The sequence below is a fragment of the Ovis canadensis genome, chromosome 21, assembly GCF_042477335.2.
Source record: "Ovis canadensis isolate MfBH-ARS-UI-01 breed Bighorn chromosome 21, ARS-UI_OviCan_v2, whole genome shotgun sequence".
Taxonomy (NCBI): Eukaryota; Metazoa; Chordata; class Mammalia; order Artiodactyla; family Bovidae; genus Ovis; species Ovis canadensis.
The window spans coordinates 60373862-60392511 of record NC_091265.1 but is presented as its reverse complement, the minus strand read 5'-3'; the positions used below and the strand labels follow the sequence as shown (position 1 = coordinate 60392511).

General features: G+C 50.2%; 1 protein-coding gene across 2 annotated transcripts; it reads left to right on the top strand.

Annotated features, from left to right (window-relative positions):
• The first annotated feature begins 111 nt into the window (after positions 1–111).
• Positions 112–10555, top strand: GAL3ST3 (galactose-3-O-sulfotransferase 3). Of its 2 annotated transcripts, none has more exons than XM_069564997.1 (3): positions 112–464; positions 3919–4152; positions 8859–10555. In XM_069564997.1, exons 2-3 carry the CDS (start codon positions 4031–4033, stop codon positions 10018–10020), a joined length of 1284 nt encoding a protein of 427 aa, XP_069421098.1. In that variant the 5' UTR covers positions 112–464; positions 3919–4030; the 3' UTR covers positions 10021–10555. The 2 variants fall into 2 exon arrangements, with proteins under 2 accessions (XP_069421098.1, XP_069421099.1); XM_069564998.1 differs by having other exon boundaries at positions 247–625.
• Positions 10556–18650: the final 8095 nt, after the last annotated feature.

The window sequence follows — 18650 nt, the reverse complement described above, 5'->3', positions numbered from 1 at the left end:
GGCCCAGGAATGCCCAGCAAGGCTGGAGTGCCCAGACACCTTCCAGGCCTTAGTTTCCCCTCCCGTAGAGGGAGGGCAAGCAGCTGACCACCCTGGCGTCCAGACTCTGCCAGACTGCCCAGGGAAAATGCCCGTATTCGAAGACACCCCTGGGAGAGGGTCCCGCGGGCAGCCCCCTCCTCTTCCCATTCTGCCCCTCCCCCTCCCGTGCTCGCCGGCCCCCGCCCCCGCCCCGCCTCCGCCTCCGGTGTGCGATGGGGGGCGGGCAGCGGGCTGAGCCAAGAGCAGCGGAGCTGGGCCGACGCTGCCACCTGATCCCATCCAAGCGCGGAGAGGCCAGCGAGCGACCAGCACTCTGCGTGGTGGGCCCCCAGCGCCCTCGGACCTTCAGCGGATTTCGCCGCAAGGTCTGGGGAGATAGCGGCGACCCCCCTCCACGCGGGTCCCGGCAGAGTCTGGTCAGCGTGAGTACTGCAGCGGCCGGCCTGGAGCTGGAGGGGCGGAGGTGGACCGGACCTGAATGAGGGATGCCGGCTGGGGCGGGAGAGTGTCTTGGGGGCCGGCGCCTGAAGAGCATGAGGAGGGAGGGGGGCTCTTGGCCCCCGGCAGAGCAGGAGAGGAATGGGTGAGAGCACGACGCTGGCCTATCCCTTACTGGGGACCAGATCCCAGTGACCCGATCTCTGGGGGAGGTTGGCATGCAATTGAGGGAATGGGGGCTGGGAGAGTGGGGGCCACTGATGGACAGAGGAGGATGAAGGGAAATCAGAGGCAGGGAGGAGGTGGCCGTGGATGACAGGCAGAGGGGACTGGGGGGCGGGGGTGACCTGGCGAAGGCTGGTGGGAAGAAAGGAAGGAAAAGAGGGAGCTGGAAAGACATTTCATCTCCTGGGCCACTAGTGTGCAGCCCTCTCTGCCCTTGGCCCCTTCCTCCTCAGTGCAGGGGGCAATTGCCCTCTTCACCTGCGGTGCCATCCTCAGTAAAGAGGCAGTCTCCAGGTCACCCAAGGGTCAGGTCCAGGTGGTGGGGGTCAGGGTGCCCTCCTCCTCCAAGGGCATCCATATCAGCCCTAGAGCCCCCAGAGAGCAAGCAGAGGGCTTGTGTGGGAGTGGGTGGGCATCCGATCAGTTTTCAAAGCTTCGGCCAGCTAAGCCGTTTCTTCTTTGGTTCCCTGGAGAAAGGAAAGCAATTTGCAAAACCAGGCGGCAGCCTGCGGTAGATTGTTCTGACTAAAATTAGCACTGATTTTCTCACGAACCCGGGCACCCTGACTTGTCTGGGACACGACTGAGGGAAACTCTCATCGGAGAAGACAGAGGGGAGGCCGGGAGAAGTCTGAAGCATGTCTCAGTTCTGATCCCAGCAGGCTGCCACCCACCCCCACTGACCTAGGGGTTACCGAAGGAAACCGAGAGCCCCAGGTGGCCCCCTTCCTCGGTGCCGGTGGCCTGACCCCGTGTCCACAACAGGCATTGTGGAGTGAATTTGCTAAGCGAAGGGGCACCCTCCTCCAGCACCCTCTCTCGGGACCTGGAATGTTTAGCCTGGCCGAGTGCCCACCCAGAGGAGACAGGGTTACTGCTTTCAAATACCTGAAGGTCTGTCATGGAGAAAAAACTTACAGGGTTCCTGTGGCCTAGCAGGGCAGCATGAGCAACCCCGAGTGTGGAATGTGGAAGGGGACAAGCCGAGGAGGGCGCAACCAGCAGTAGGCTGAGTCTAGCTGTCCCAGAAAGAACTTTTGAAACAGCCAAGGCTGCTCAGAAGCAAACCAGGCAGTATCTGCAGGCAGTGAGCCTCCAGTCACGGACGGGGAGCATGCAGAAGCTGCTGCCTACCTTGGTGGACTGGCATCCAGGGAGTTCTTACGCGGATGATACCCTGTATCCGGCCTCTCAGACTGGCTGGCTCCCCAGGGCTAGGCCATGGCAGGGAGTGGGATGGAGGGCACCACCAAGCACCCCATTACCTTTCTCCCTATGGCCTCGTTGAAGCATCTCCCAGGCAAAGTCCCACTGTAGCTGTCCCCAGGCTTGACCTCCTGGGCTGACCTGGAGTCTCAGAAAAATAGACTGGTTTCAGCAACTTAGAATGTATGTAATCTGGGATTTTAGCTCCTGAGTGTATGTACTTTGATGTATGTTTCTTCACCTTTTTCTACTGTTTTAGTAAATGAGCCATTTGTGTAATTTCTATTGCCAAAAAAAAAGGCTGGTTTCAGTGAGTTGAGCAAAGATAGGAATTGGTGGTCCTCCATGTGGCCCCAGTGAGAAATTCCCACCTGGTCACCAAGTCCTCTCGGCAGGATAAGTGACAGGGGAGAAGGTGTCCTGAGAGGGCTCTGACTCCCTCGTGCCTCACGTGGGCAGCACCAGCCCTCCTCCGCCCTCGCAATCCTTGAAGACGGGGCTCTTAGCCTTTCTTTGCTGCGCCCTTGGTTGCCCTCTGTGGCTGGGTGCTTCACATCCCTTGGCTCCGGGAGGATTAACTCTGTCTGCAGGCTGGTGGATGAAACCAGGTGAGGGGGCCTGGAGAGAAGGGAAAGGCATAACCAGGACATCTTCACACCCAACAGGCTTCAGTGTAATCCAGGATCAATTAGGGGGAGGAGGGGCTAAAGGAGAAGCCAGGCCCAGGGGAAGGTCATGGTCAAAGAGTTTTCACATTACTTCAACCCTCCTGAGACTGAGGTGTCCTAGTTCCACACACATGCACATGCCCAGAAGGTTCCAGGCTCCCCCTTCCCTTTGGAGAGGGGTGCATGTGAGGACGAAGCCAAACTCGAACCTGGAGACGGAGGCCCCTGAGACAGAGACCCCCACCCTCCCCAGGCACTGAAGCTAACTTTCCACTGAAGCTGCCAAGCGTCAGGATGCCCTTGAGCTAACACATTCATGCGGGGGCAGGTGACTGGCCAGACACCAGGCCCTCCTCCAGCCTCTCGCTCCTGCTGCTCAGCTGGGATGGAGGCCACCTTCCCCTGGAGAATCTCTGTAGGGCATCCCCTGTACTCCCCTCCCAAATCCCAGGCGGCCACCCTCTTCCTTGGCCAGGCATCTCTCACTGCCATCAGCCGACAGGGCAGCCAGGGTTTCAGGTGACTTGGGATGGAACTCAGATAGGGTTCCAGGATCTCAAGTCCTTCCTTTCTTTCCCTCATGGATCAGAGGTATGCAGAATTGCAGAGTCCAGGGCAGGGATAGGGAAATCAGTTCTCTGTGGAAGCGGCACACATGCTGTCTGAGGGCATGGACTCTGGAGCTGCAAGTATCTGGAAGCAGATCAGAATCCAGATCCTGCTAATACCAGCTGTGCGATCCAGATAAGTGACACCAGCCCTTAGAGCCTCAGTTTCCTTGTCTGTAAAATGGGAACACCTATGTTAGGGCTGCAGTGAGGATTAGATGGAATTAAGTGTGCAGTCGTATAATACACATAGTAAGCCTCTTTTTCATATGAGAGACTCAAGAAGGTCAAGATCTGGTCAGCGTTTCTGAGGAGCTTAGTGTCTAGGGAGTCAAGACTAACTGCTGGCTGAAGAAGAAGTCAGGCAAGGAATCCTGTAGGAGAGGAAACCCTGAATTGAGACTTCTGGGCTAAGCCAGGCACTGGTGCTAAGACAGACATAAATGGCCATGAGACAAAGATGAATTAGGGGCAAGCAGAGAAGCAGAGACTTGGCTCAAGGGAGGGAGTGGCTACAGCCTGAAGGGCTGGCCAGACCCCAGAGCCTGTAATTCCACCCAATACTGAGTTATCTGGAGATAGGGTCATGGTAACAGGAGGTAGGAATCTGATCTTCCTTGGCCTCTCTGCGCACCCCACCCTTCGGAGCTCTCATTTGCAGCAGTCCTGTTGGGGCTCGGCGCCCATCTCCTCTGCCCGCTACAAACCTGTTTTCCTCCTTCTCCTGCCAGACCTCACAGGAACACTGGCCTTGCTACCGGAGCCCCAGGAGCCCCCATGAGTGCCGGCGAAGGGAGTCCTGGATAGTGAGGCCCTGGCTGATCCAGGGGTGGGTACCCCATCATGCCGCCCATTCTCCAGCGCCTGCAGCAGGCCACCAAGATGAGCCGCAGGAAAATCCTGCTGCTGGTGCTAGGATGCAGCACCTTAAGTCTCCTCATCCACCAGGGGGCGCAGCTCAGCTGGTAAGGGGGCGGGGTCTCGGTGAGGGGGCGTGGCCCGGGAATTGCTTTCCTCCAGAGCTCAGCTGCCTGGTTAGCGGATGGGAGCTCTCCTCTTCTCGTTCCTTAAGCCTGACAGAAGAGTCCACCCTCTTCTTGGCTTTGCTCTTTCCTGTGTTCTCAGAGCACTTTCCATACATTCTTTTTAGATCTACACAACCTTCCTGAGAAGGACTTCACAGAAAGTGTTGTGTGTAATGGATGTGGACGTGAAAGTCACTCAGTCGTGTCCAACACTTTGCGACCTCATAGACTGTAGTCCGTGGATTTCTCCAGGCCAGAATACTCGAGTGGGTAGCCTTTCCCTTCTCCAGGGCATCTTCCCACCCAGGGATCGAACCCAGGCCTCCCGCATTGCAGGCGGATACTTTAGCAGCTGAGCTACAAGGGAAGCCCAAGAATACTGGAGTGGGAATAGAATACTATCCCTTCTCCAGCAGATCTTCCCAACCCAAGAAGCAAACCAGTCTCATGCACTGCAGGAGGATTCTTTACCAACTGAGCGGTCAGGAAAGCCCTGAGTGTGTAAGCTGAGAGTCTATTCCAGCCCGAGTCTTTCCCTCGCCATCACTTCTGAGTACCTGATGGATGGGAGGCAGAGAGGTTGAATATCCTACGAAGTGAAAAAGAACTTTAAGATCAAAAACAGAAGTAACTCCATATAAACTGCACTTAATAACTTTACTATGGTAAGTTACATACAGGCAGGAAGGATCTAGTAGGTGGAGGATCCAGAGGCATTCACAGTGGCATCGAAAGGGGTACAGGGAGATTTAAAGGGGCAAAAGCTAAAAACAGAATGTGACTACTCAGGAGTACATCCCCATGGATGGACAGGTGGTGGTGTCCTCCACCTGGAGTGGGGGGTTGGGGGTTTTGTGGCCATTAACTATCTGCATCAGCAAAAGACAGTCTTCCAGTTTTCACATGGGATGAAGGCAAGGATAAAGTCTGACAGGGAATTTGCCTGGCTTGAGTGCACTGCTTATGAGTAGGCTAAAGCGCAGTTACACAAAAAAGGAAGGGTGTAGGGCTGCAGGCCTGTGATGGAGTCAGTGTACTTCAGCCACACACTCCCCAGAGAACTGCAAACAACTTCACACTACTGTTTTTCTGGGCAAGTCTCCTCACTTCTCTGAGCCCATTTGCTCATCTAGAAAATGACAATGACACTATGTGTGACCCTGCCAGTCACCCTGATACAGGATACAATGTGATGATGAATAGGAGCCCTGACCCTGCTCCTGGCTCACTGCGGGAACCAAATAAATCCCTGCGCCCCACTCAGGGCCTGTTTGCCATTCTCTACATGGTCATCCATGAGAACAGTGTGAATGGGCTCAGTCCCTCCTGCCAGATGCCTTTCTGGTCTTATGGACCATCCGTGTAGACATCCTGAACCCAAACCAGAAAGGTAATCTCACTAGCATCCTCAAGGCTGCTTAAGAGTTGCCCTTGTTGCCTGATGCTTAGGATGGTAGAAAAGAAAGAGGAAAGTGACTCAAAGTCTGGCATGAACTTACAGGTCACCTAGTAAGGTCACCTTGAACACCCTTGTTTTAGGAACAAGAAAACAGAAATCAAAGTTTTATGAAGGGTGGGATTATTATGGTTTTTATACTATTATATTTCTGGACCCTAGAACAGCTCCTAGCATATAGTAAATTAGTAGATGCTTAAACAAACAAAAACAACTACTAGCTGAATGAATGAATGAGGTCCCAGAGGACTTGATGGAATCATGTAACAAGCTGCTTCAGAGTCCTTGCCATTCGTCTACAGTGTGAGGAGCCTGTTGTTGTTCACTTGCCAAGTAGTGTCCAACTCTTTGCGACCCCATGGACTGCAGCACACCAGGCTTCCCTATCCTTCACTATCTCCCATAGTTTGCTCAAACTCATGTCCGTTGAGTTGGTGATGCCATCCAACCATCTCATCCTCTGTTGCCTTCTCCTGCCCTCAATCCTTCCCAGCATCAGGGTCTTTTCCAATGAAATGAAGAGCCAGGGGAAAGAGTGAAAATGAGAAAGACAACAGACAGCAAGAGGGTTTGGCGATTTTATCTGAGTTGCTGGACTTATAGAAATGATGTTCCTCCTCCTGTTCTCCAGTTTGCACACCTGTAAAGTGGAATTCCTCAAGGGTCCCCAAGGGCCTTTGTCCTTGTATTATTCTATTTTGCGTTTTAAAAACACTAAGGGTTTATTTGTTTGGCTGTGCTGGGCCTTCATGCCGCACACAGGCTTCCCGTTGAAGTGGCTTCTCTTATTGCAGAACACTGGCTCTAGGTATGCAGGCTTCCGTGGTTGTGGCTCGGGGGCTCTAGAGCGCAGCCCTGGCAGCTGTGGCACAGGGGCTTAGTTGCTTAGCAGCATGTGGGATCTTCCCAGACCAGGGATCAAACCTGTGTCCCCTGCACTGGCAGGCAGATTCTTAACCACTGGACCACCAGGGGAATCGCTGTCCTTGTATTATTTTTTATGGGTAACCAAATACCACAAAACTTAAGAGGTTGAAAACATCTAACATTTATTATCTCATTCCTGTGGGTCAGGAATTCAGGCTTGCCCTAGCTGGATGCCTCTGGTTTGAGGCCTTTCACAGAGTTTCAGTCAAGCTGGTGGTTGGAGAAGGCGGTTTAATATGAAGCCCTGATTGGAAGGGCTCCCCTTACAAGCTCCTATATGTGGTTGCTGGGGGAGGCTTCAGCTCTTCAAGCAGGTTGATGATGGACTGAGGGCCTGGCTCCTTGAGGACTGACTGTTCCCACCTGGTACCTCACCCTCACCCCCTGCAAGAGTTACCCTAGAGAGTGAGAGAACGATACTAAGACAGTGGCATAGTCTTTTTATAATGTAATCTCACAAGTCACATCCCACCATTTCTGCCCTATTCTAACTCCTTAGAGGCATCAATAAGTCCCACTCATATTCAAGAGGTGGGACATACACACGTGTGTGAACAAAAAGAGGCCAACAGGTAAAAGGTTGTGGCTGAACCACGAAAGACTCCAGGATTTTTGGCCTCCAGAAGAGAATTCAATCTGGGGTCAGGGATGAGGCTTGATTGCTCAGAGTTTTTGTGTAATAAAGTTTTATTAAAGTATAAAGGAGATAGAGAAAGCTTCTGACATAGACATCAGAAGTGGGCAGAAAGAATACCTGCCTGCTAGTCTTTAGCTGGATGTTATATAGTTACTAAGTAAAAAGTAAAAGTAAAAAGTCACTCAGTCGTGTCCGACTCTTTGCGACCCCATGGACTGTAGCCTACCAGGCTCCTCCACCCATGGGATTCTCCAGGCAAGGATACTGGAGTGGGTTGCCATTTCCTTCTCCAGGGGAGAAGTTACTAGCAGTCTGTTAATGAAAGAAAGGAATGTCTCAAAAATCAGAGAATGGCACCAGGCCCCCCACCGACAAGATGTATTTTGAGATAATCTTTGCACCAGGCGAGTTATCCCAGTCCATAAAACGATTGATTTGAATCCTGTAGAAAGGCAGATTCAGTTCAGTTCAGTCGTTCAGTTGTTCCGACTCTTTGCAACCCCACGAAACGCAACACACCAGGCCTCCCTGTCCATCACCAACTCCCAGAGTTTACACAAACTCATGTCCCTCAAGTCAGTGATGCTATCAAACCATCTCATCCTCTGTTGACCCCTTCTCCTCCTACCCTCAATCTTCCCCAGCATCAGGGTCTTTTCCAAGGAGTCAGTTCTTCGCATCAGGTGGCCAAAGTATTGGAGTTTCAGCTTCCACATCTGTCCTTCCCATGACACCCAAGACTGATCTCCTTTACGATGGACTGGTTGGACCTCCTTGCAGTCCAAGGGACTCTCAAGAGTCTTCTCCAACACCACAGTTCAAAAGCATCAATTCTTCAGCGCTCAGCTTTCTTTATGGCCCAACTCTCACATCCATACCTGACTACTGGAAAAACAATAATTTTGTTTACATAGATTAGGAGAACAATGTCTGAGTATAACAAACTGGTTTGTCAAGTCAGTTCTGAGCCTAAATCTGAGCTTTTAGGTGGCACCAACTTGAAGATAGAATCAAGGGTAACTGCATAGTATGTTAACATAGCTAAAGACAAACATTTCCATTAAAAAATGCATTGGTTAGCTCAAGATTTGAGAAATGTTAAGTTCAGATGGAACCAGATGTCATCATGGCAACACAGTATTTTAAGAGAAACCTCTTTTTAACTTTGTATACAGAAGGGGAAAATTTTTAACACTATTTTGTCTCCTCCTGCTGCTTAAAGTGAAAGTGAGGTTCAGTCCTGTCTAACTCTTTGTGACAGAGGGTCCATGGGGTTCTCCAGGCAAGAATACTGGAGTGGGTTGCCTTTTCTTCTCCAGGGGATCTTCCTGACCCAGGGATCCAACCCGGGTCTCCCACATTGTAGGCAAACACTAGAGAGATTTTTTTTTTTTTAATGTCTGACACTTGCAACCTATTTCCTCCGTTTGGAGGCCCTTGGCCTTCCTGCCTGTTACCCTCTCACAGGGACTCCCTGGGGGTGGTCATCTTTGATGCCGGTACCATGCGTGTGTGTACTGTTTGGTGGGTAAAGCCCTGGGCCCATCCCCAGCATCCTTGGGGAGAGGCCGGGTCAGGCGGCACCCTTCTCACACCCTCCTCCCCTGCACACCCCGGACCCTGCAGGTACCCCAAGCTGTTCCCTCTGAGCTGCCCGCCTCTGCAGGACTCTCCGCCGCGCCCCAAGCACATGACCGTGGCCTTTCTGAAGACGCACAAGACTGCGGGCACGACGGTGCAGAACATCCTGTTCCGTTTCGCCGAGCGCCACAACCTGACGGTGGCCCTGCCGCACCCGAGCTGCGAGCATCAGTTCTGCTACCCGCGTAACTTCTCGGCGCACTTCGTGCATCCGGCCACGCGGCCGCCGCACGTGCTGGCCAGCCACCTGCGCTTCGACCGCGCGGAGCTGCAGCGCCTCATGCCGCCCGGCACCGTCTACGTCACCATCCTGCGCGAGCCGGCCGCCATGTTCGAGTCGCTCTTCAGCTACTACAACCAGTACTGCCCCGCCTTCCGGCGCGTGCCCAACGCGTCGCTCGAGGCCTTTCTGCGCGCGCCCGAGGCCTACTACCGCGCGGGCGAGCACTTCGCCATGTTCGCGCACAACACCCTGGCCTACGACCTGGGCGGCGACAACGAGCGCAGCCCCCGCGACGACGCCGCCTACCTGGCGGGCCTCATCCGCCAGGTGGAGGAGGTCTTCTCGCTCGTCATGATCGCCGAGTACTTCGACGAGTCGCTCGTGCTGCTGCGGCGCCTGCTGGCCTGGGACCTGGACGACGTGCTCTACGCCAGGCTCAACGCGCGCGCCGCCAGCTCGCGCCTTGCCGCCATCCCCGCGGCGCTCGCGCGGGCTGCGCGCGCCTGGAACGCGCTCGACGCGGGCCTCTACGACCACTTCAACGCCACCTTCTGGCGCCGCGTGGCGAGTGCCGGCCGCGCCTGCGTCGAGCGCGAGGCGCGCGAGCTGCGCGAGGCCCGAGAGCGCCTGCTGCGGCGTTGCTTTGGCGACGAGCCGGTGCTGCGGCCCGCGGCCCAGATCCGCACCAAGCAGCTGCAGCCGTGGCAGCCCAGCCGCAAGGTGGACATCATGGGCTACGACCTGCCCAGCGGCCGCGCCGGTCCAGCCACCGAAGCCTGCCTCAAGCTGGCCATGCCTGAGGTGCAGTACTCAAGCTACCTGCTGCGCAAGCAGAAGCGCCGAGGCCGCATGCGCCTCCGGCCCGAACCGGTCCTAGACAACCCTCCTCCTCGGCCCATCCGGGCGCTGCGCCCAGGCCACTGAGCTCCAGGTGGGAATCTGGCCCCTGACCTGCCCACCAGGCTCTTTCCTAGGGCTGCCTCTGGGTTCCACCGCATCAGGGCCCTTTCTCCCGAGAGGGGCTGCACTAGTAAGTGGGGGCGCATCTCCCTGTTTGAGCCCACCTCCCAGGAAGGTATAGGCCCGATTGAACTCCAGGCCACTCTCTCCTTCGTAACTGGTTGGTGGCTTTGCCAAGAGATTTGAGCCCCGTTGAGAACTGCCCACCCTGCCTTCTTAAGGGGATTGAGGACCCCCCCCCCACCACCACCAACCTGTCTTTTCCGAGTGGATGAGTACATGCCACAGAGAGGGGCTGAGCTCTGGAAAAGGCTACTCTGCCTGTCAGGCTCCCCAGCTCTTCTTCCTGCCAGGGGTCAGGCCCCCACACTGTCTGTCTTCCAGGTTCCACCGTCCTAACAGACCTAAGCTGCTCCCAGACCCCCAGAACCAGAAGTTCTTGGGGTGGGCTTTTTGTTTGGTTGGTTTTCCTTTTTTAAATAAAATATTTTAAAATGTGCACGTTGTATGTCAATCTCTGAAAGCCAGTTACCGCCCCCCCCCCCCCCACCTTTGAGGATGAGGCAGATGCCTAAGAATAGATGTCTAGGCTGTTACCATGAGAATGGGGACCCAGTGAAACCAAGCAGGATCTTGTGGGGCTCCTGGACATAAAAGCCTTTCCATGTCTTTTGTTTCTTGTTTGTAAGCAGCAGACTCCAGCCTCCGTGACCTTCCCTGAGTTCCAAAGGGCAGATTTGAACAGTTGCTCATCAAACAAGGTAGAAGATGCAGAGACAAGACAGGAGCAGCAGCCTGGGGGCAGGGTCCTGGCTCCACCTCAAGGGATACACATAACAGTATCTTTTGAGCTCTTTATAGAATTGAAACCTCCAATAAATGGCAGGCATCAGCGTTCTTCATTCCAGAGAAGACCACAGAGGCCAGATTAAAGACCAGAGAAGTCTCTCAAGAGATTGTTGTCCTTTAGTCGCTAAGTCCTGTCTGGCTCTTTGCGACCCCATGGACTGCAGCACACCAGGCTCCTGTGTCCTCCGCTATCTCAGGAGTTTGCTCAAATTCAAGTGCATTAAGACAGTGATGCTATCTAACCGTCTCATTCTCTGCCACCCCTTTCTCCTTTTGCGCACAATCTTTCGCAGCTTCAGGGTCTTTTCCAGTGAATCAGCTCTTTGCATCAAGTGGCCAAGCTCTTAGAGCTTCAGTGACAGTCCTTCCAATGAATATTCAGAGTTGATTTCCTTTAGGACTGACTGGTTTGATCTTGCAGTCCAAGACATTCTCAGGAGTCTTCTCCAACACCATAATTGGAAAGCATCAATTCTTCAGCACTCAATCTTCTTTATGGTCCAAATCTCACATCTGTACATAACTACTAGAAAAACCATAACTTTGACTATATGGACCTTTGTCAACAAGTGATTTCTCTGCTTTTTAATACACCATCTAGGTTTGTCATAGCATTCCTTCCAAGGAGCAAGGGTATTTCTTCCAGACCACCTGACCTGCCTCCTGAGAAATCCATATGCAGGTCAAGAAGCAACCGTTAGAACTGGACATGGAACAACAGGCTCGTTCCAAATAGGGAATGGAATACATCAAGGCTGTATATTGTCACCCTGCTTATTTAACTTATATGCAGAGTACATCATGAGAAATGCTGAGCTGGATGAAGCACAAGCTGGAATCAAGATTGCCAGGAGAAATAACAATAACCTCAAATATGCAGATGACATCACCCTTGTGGCAAAACAAAGAAGAACTAAAGAGCCTCTTGATTAAAGTGAAAGAGGAGAGCAGAAAAGTTGGCTTAAAACTCAAACATCAGAAAACTAAGATCATGGCATCTGGTCCCATCACTTCATGGCAAATAGATGGAGAAACAGTACAGTAACAGACTTTATTTTGGGGGCTCAAAAATCACAGCAGATGGTGACTGCAGCCATGAAATTAAAAGGTGCTTGCTCCTTGTAAGAAAAGTTATGACCAACTCAGACAGCACATTAAAAAGCAGAGACATTGCTTTGCCAACAAAGGTCCATATAGTCAAAGCTATGGTTTTTCCAGTAGTCATGTATGGATGTGAGAGTTGGACTATAAAGAAAGCTGAGTGCCGAAGAATTGATGCTTTTGAACTGTGGTGTTGGAGAAGACTCTTGAGAGTCCCTTGGACTGCAAGGAGATCCAGTCAGTCCATCCTAAAGGAAATCAGTCCTGAATATTCATTGAAAGGACTGATGCTGGAGCTGAAACTCCAATACTTTGGCCACCTGATGCGAAAAACTGACTCACTGGAAAAGACCCTGATGCTGGGAAAGATTGAAGGCAGGAGAAGAAGGGGACAACAGAGGATGAGATGGTCGGATGGCATCACCGACTCAGACATGAGTTTAAGTAAGCTCTGGGAGTTAGTGATGGACAGGGAAGCCTGGTGTGCTGCAGTCCATGGGGTTGCAAAGAGTTGGACACGACTGAGCGACTGAACTGAATGGAACTGAACCTATGTTTGCCTACAAGAGTCATAGAGATCAAAAGTTCGTTAACTTGGGTTCAATCCCTGGTTGGGGCACTAAGATCCTACAAGCCACATGGTGCGGCCCCAAAAGAAAGAATCCGCCTGCCAATGTAGGGGACATGGGTTCAATCCCTGATCCAGAAAGATTCCACATCCTGAAGGGCTATGAAACCCGTGAGCCACGACTGAGCCCTCGTGCCCCAACTCCTCGAGGCCCGCGTGCTCTAGAGCCTGTGCTCAGTACAAGAGAGGCTCTGCACTGCACTGCAACCAGAGAGTGGCCCTGCTCACCACAACTAGAGAAAGGCCCCTGCAGCAATGAAGACCCAGCACAGCCAAAAACAAACAAATATAAACATTAAAAAAAATAAGGTTACTGTATCAGCCAGGATTTAATGAGAGAAACAAAATTACTGGTCACAATTATATGTAGTCAAGATGTATCCTAGGGATAAGACCCTGTATAATTGTGAGGGCTGATCATAGAAGACTGCTGTTTTTGTTTCTGGTGCTGGAGCTCAGAGACAGCAGGCAGACTGTTGGAAAGCATGTGATGTGAGGTGAGGGAAGCAAGAACAAACTGGCACCTGTGAGGACTAGCTAGCACCCACAGGATGGACCAGAACGCAATCAATCTCTCACTGCACCTAAGCCTCTAACTTTAATGAAGCAGACGGTTCACAGGAGAAGCTGGCACTCTATCCGGGAACAAGAAGAGCAGAAGCAGGAGGAGCTGTGGACCCAGCTATTGCCCGATGCCAACATGCTGAGCCAGCAAGTGAGGGTCACTGTGAGAGAGGTGCCCCTCTCGGGGGCCCCTGCACCAACCTGCCTCAAGGAAAAAAGTATTCAACTCCTGTTTCACTTCCACTTTCCAAATCTTACACAAAATGTCACTTGTGGGCCACATTAACAGAACTATGCAGGGAAGAGAATTCTGGGAAATAGATCCAGCTTAGTTAAAATGACACAGTACAAATTCACCACAGTTTCAGATGTTAATTTGAAAATTATTACCCATGGAGACCAATTAGCACCAAAGGATTTGAGAGATGAAAGGTCACATTCCTGAGGCCCTCAGATTCATGCTGTGGTTGTTTCCCCTGTCCCAGAATTGATTGTGAGATTAGTGCTCAGTAGCTGGCAGACTCCCATTGGTTCTCTGCCACTGCCGTGTGGACGAATATGGCAAAAAGGACCAAAAGGAAAGCCCTGGAATTGTCCCCTCCCCCACCAAGTTGTAAACCAGGTAATACCACAACCCTGAAGAAACTGCAGAGATTAGTGCCACCATTAAGGGTTTGAGAGATGCAAGAGATGCAAGGAATATGATGCCAGTCATATTCCTACCTGTTTGCAGGTGGAAAAAGCAAACAGTGTGGCAGTGCCAATAACAGCTGCAATTCTATTTTAAACCATAAAGAAGGCTGAGCACCAAAGAACTGACGCTTTCAAACTGTGGTGCCGAAGAAGACTCATGAGAGTCCCTTGGACAGCAAGGAGATCCAACCAGTCAACCCTAAAATGAATCAACCCTAAATATTAATTGGAAGGACTGATGCTGAAGCTCCAATACTTTAGCCACCTGATATGAAAAGCTGACCCATTGGAAAAGACCCTGATGCTGGGAAAGATTGAGGGCAGGAGAAGAAGGGGATATGATGGTTGGATGGCATCATTGAACAATGGACATGAGTTTGAGCAAACTCGGGGAGATAGTGAAGGATAGGGAATCCTGGCATGCTGCAGTCCATCAGGTCACAAAGATTTGGACACCACTTAGTGACTGAACAACAACAACAAAATATTTTTTAAATGTATTTATGCATTTTGGGGGGGTTGTGCTGGCTCTTAGCCACAGCACACAGGATCTTCAGTCTCTATTACAGCATGTGATCTTTCAGTTCCAGTATGTGGAATCTAGTTCCCTGACTGGGAATTGAACCCAGGCTCCCTGCATTGGGAGTTCAGAATCTTAAACCAGTTGGTCAATTGGTTAAGGGAAATCCCATACCACTGCAATTCTAGATTTGAGATCTTTATTGGAGAAAATCAATAAACCCCAGCAGCAACTGCTATTGAACAAACTTTCTCTTATATTCCCGTTAGCATAGGAAATTACACTGCTTGCTTTTACCTAGCAAAGATAAACAGTATCCCTTTACTGTCTTGTCCTTAGATTATTGCCATTCTCCTGCAAACTGCTAGGGCCAAAGGGACTTTGATAGTCTTGCCAGCACAGAGAACACACTCAATTGATGCCATTATGCTAACTGGACACTATGAACAGAAGACAACAATTCCCTTAGGTGCCCTAGACATGTGTGTGCCAGAGAGTTGGAGATGAAAATTCGAGGGCCTGCCACATCGGGAAGGTGTCCAGAAGTCCAGAGGTCTGCGGAATGGGGCATATCTCTTCTAATGTGAGAGATGAGTTGCTGTCACTGATATAATATGTCACAAAGAAAGAGGAGCAGTGTATGGTGTGCCTTTTGGGTTTTGGAGTCAACACAGATCACAAGCTGTTTTGACTCAATTTCTGGATAACCTGTAAATCTGACAATGTTCTATCTGGATCTCAAAAGAGCTCTTCAAGTGCCCAGGCTGTGGTGCAAGCTGCCTACCACTTGGGCACTATGCCTAGTAGACCCACGTGTCTGACTTAGGTGTCAGCCAAAGACTCCATGTGGCATCTCTGGCAACCCCCAACAGGAGGATCACAGCTAAGACCTCTGGAATCTTGGTCATGCTATCTCTGCTGACAACTATTCTATCTCTGCAAAAGCAGTTTCTGGCTTGCTACTGGGCCTTAATAAAGACTGAATGCCTGATTTATGGAACACCATGTGATTATCAGTCCCAAGTGTTCATCATAAACTGGGTGTTATCTGACCTACAGAACCATGAAACTGGATTTTCACAGTTGCGTCTCATTAGAAACTGAAGTGATAGAGGGTCTTCCCTTGTGGTCCAGTGGTTAAGAACCTGCCTTGCAGTGCAGGGGACGCGGCCTCAATCCCTGGTTGGAGAACGAAGGTCCCACAAGCCTCAGAGCAACCAAGCCTGCACGCCACAACTACTGAACCCACGCACCACAGCTTGAGAGTCCACGTGTCGGAACCAAAGATCCTTCGTGATGCAACGAAGATCCCATGTGCTGCAACTGAGACCTGAGGCTGTCAAATAAAAGAAATTGAAGTGGTATATACGATACTGGGCCCACACTGATCCAGAAGGCACAAATAAATTACATGAGCAGGTGGCTCCGATTCCCATGGCATCAGTTTCTACAGTTTCACCTGTTTATACTCAAAGGCTCCAAGGGGAGGAGGAGAAAGGACAGGCCTAATTTCTGGAAGGCTTTGTACAAGTAAACCAGCGACAGCCAGAAGTGGACGTATGCTCAGGACAGCCCAATTCAGAGCTGGCCCTGAAAAATGGTAATGAAGAAAAACGGTCCCTGTGGGCAGAGCTTTGGGCAATACACGTGTTATCCATTTGTGTGGAAGAAAGGAGGGGTTAAGGTGCCAGTTTAAATGGACTCTTGAGCAATATCTGATGGGCTGGCCATTTGCAGAGACTTGAAAAGAACACATCTGGGAAATCGATGACATGATGGTCTATGGAAGAGGTCTGTGGATGGCTTCTTTCTTTCTTCTTCCATAAGACAACAAACTATCACATGGGGTTTCTTTTTTGTTGGTGTTCTGTTAAATTAATTTTTATTGGAGTATAGTTGCTTTACACATGCATGGCGTCTTAAAATGCTCACAGAATGGGAAGTTATTCATGTCCCGTGTAAATGCTCATCACAAGGCAAACAGTGCCGGAGTCCTCACTAGTCGGATGAGACAATCCATCCTATAGATGCGGTCAGCCTCTTGCCCCAACCAAACTGGTGGTTCTCAATGGACCCTTCACAAAGTGCGAAGCCACCAGGTCTCTATACGTCTTTATAAGAGGCATCTGTGTTCTTTGTCCAGGTTTTCAGTTTCTTTTAATTTAAAAAATTTATTGTGGTAAAATACTTATTAACATAAAATTTGCCATTTTAACCATTTTTTTAAGTTTATTTATTTATTTACTTTATGGCTGTGCTATGCCCTCGTTGCTGGCCAAGGGCTTTCTCCAATTGTGGCAAGTCAAGTGGAGCCTGCTCTTTGTAGCAGCGCTCAGGCTTCTCACTGCAGCAGCTTCTCTTGTTGCAGAGCACAGGCTCTAGGGCACAGGAGCCGGTAGTTTCGGCATGTGGGCTCAGTAGTTGTGGTGCTCGGGCTTAGTTGCCCCAAGGCACGTGGGATCTTAGTTCCTGGAGCAGGGATCCAATCTGTGTACCCTGCATTGGCAGGCAGACTCTCAACCACTGGACCACCACGGAAGTCCCACTGTAAGCATTCTTCAAGTGTACCATTCAAGTGCAGTGAGTACACACACAACGTTGAATAACCGATCACCACGGTCCATCTCCAGAAGTTTTCTTCATGCCAACTGAAATTCTGCATCATTAAACATTCACTTTTCATCATCCTCTGCCCACAGCCTCTGGTAACCACTATTTAACCTTCTAAGACTGGGTCTATTCTGGGTAACTCATAAAAGTGGAGCATATGATATTTGTTCTTTTGTGTCTGGCTTATTTCACTTAGCATAATGTTTTTGGGGCTCATCTATGTTGTTGTATGTTGTCAGAATTTCCTTTAAGGCTAAATAATATTCCATTTTGTTTATCTCTTTATCTGTCCAAGGTCATTTAGGCTGTTTCCACAATGCCTCCACAAACAGGTGTACAGATACTTGTTTGAGTCTGTGCCTTCCGTGTTTTTGGTGCATAACTAGAAGTGAACTGCTGCGTCATAATCACAGCATAATTTAAACACTCTCAAGTAAACTAATCTTGGTTTCACCAGGCTAACATTTTGCACCAGCACTCTCTTTTTCATCTCCAACAGTTTTTCACACCAGCACCTCCCTGGACAGAAAGTATTGTGCGTGGAAACATCAAGTTTTTGTTTGCTGAGTTTTGATTGGTTTTGATTTTTCATATGAGCAGTGAAAACTCTCACGGAGCCAACTTTTTTAAAATGTATTTATTTTTGGTTGCCCTGGGTCTTCACTGCTGCACACACGCTTTCTCTTGTTGTGGCAAGAGGAGGCTACTCTTCGCTGCAGTGCAAGGAGTTCTCATTGCAGTGGCTTCTCTGTTTCAGAGCTCAGGCTGTGGGGCACGGAGGCTCGGTAGTTGTGGCACTCGGACTTAGTTGCCCCATGGCATGTGGGGTCTTCCTGGACCTGAGACTGAACCAGTGTCTCCTGTATTGCAAGGCACACCCTTAACCACTGGGCTACCAAGGAAGTCCTGGAACCGACTTCTGATGGAAATGCCATCGGTTCAAATGCCAAGACCAGGAGGCTGGGGAGAGGATAAACTGGGGGACTGGGAGTGACTTACACACACTCCTATATAAAATACAGAGGACTAGTAAGGACCTATTGTATAGCACATGGAGCTCTATTCAAAACTCTGTAACCACCCATATGGGAAGAATTTGAAAAAGAGTGGATGTATGCTTGTATAAATATATAACAGATTCAGTTTGCTGTGCAGCAGAAACTAACACAACATTGTAAATCAGCTAGACTCCAAAAAAAATTTTTTAATGCCAAGACAGTTCTTCTAAGACAGACCTTTTGAGTCCAGATATGAGGAAAACATTAACCATATCTTGACTGGTTGTTAAAAGCTGCAGCAGAAAAAACTTTTTTTCTTGATTATCGGCATCACTTACAAATCTTACAGGTGGTATAATGGCATTTGTCAGTGAAATCTGTTGACTCATCAGCCTGGATAAAGAATCTGTTGTTTTTCCAGTTAATTACCAAGAAAAAAAAACAAATGTATTCACCATCATGTGACATCAGTATGTCTTGTTGTTGCTCCCTCTGAGAGTAGAATCTTTCCACTCTTTTGTTGAGCATCTTGCCCTAACATTCCACTCATATAATTTTACACACTAGCATTATTAGTTTCTTTTTTTTTGAACAATAGGTCTGTTACAAATAATTTGCTCTTTGAGGCTTT

What these genes read in the sequence shown, in the direction of transcription:
- GAL3ST3 (XM_069564997.1), top strand. Translation starts at nt 4,031, where the DNA reads ATGCCGCCCATTCTCCAGCGCCTGCAGCAGGCCACCAAGATGAGCCGC. An exon ending in CAGGGGGCGCAGCTCAGCTG is followed by an intron (nt 4,153 to 8,858) that starts GTAAGGGGGCGG and finishes CGGACCCTGCAG; the next exon opens with GTACCCCAAGCTGTTCCCTC.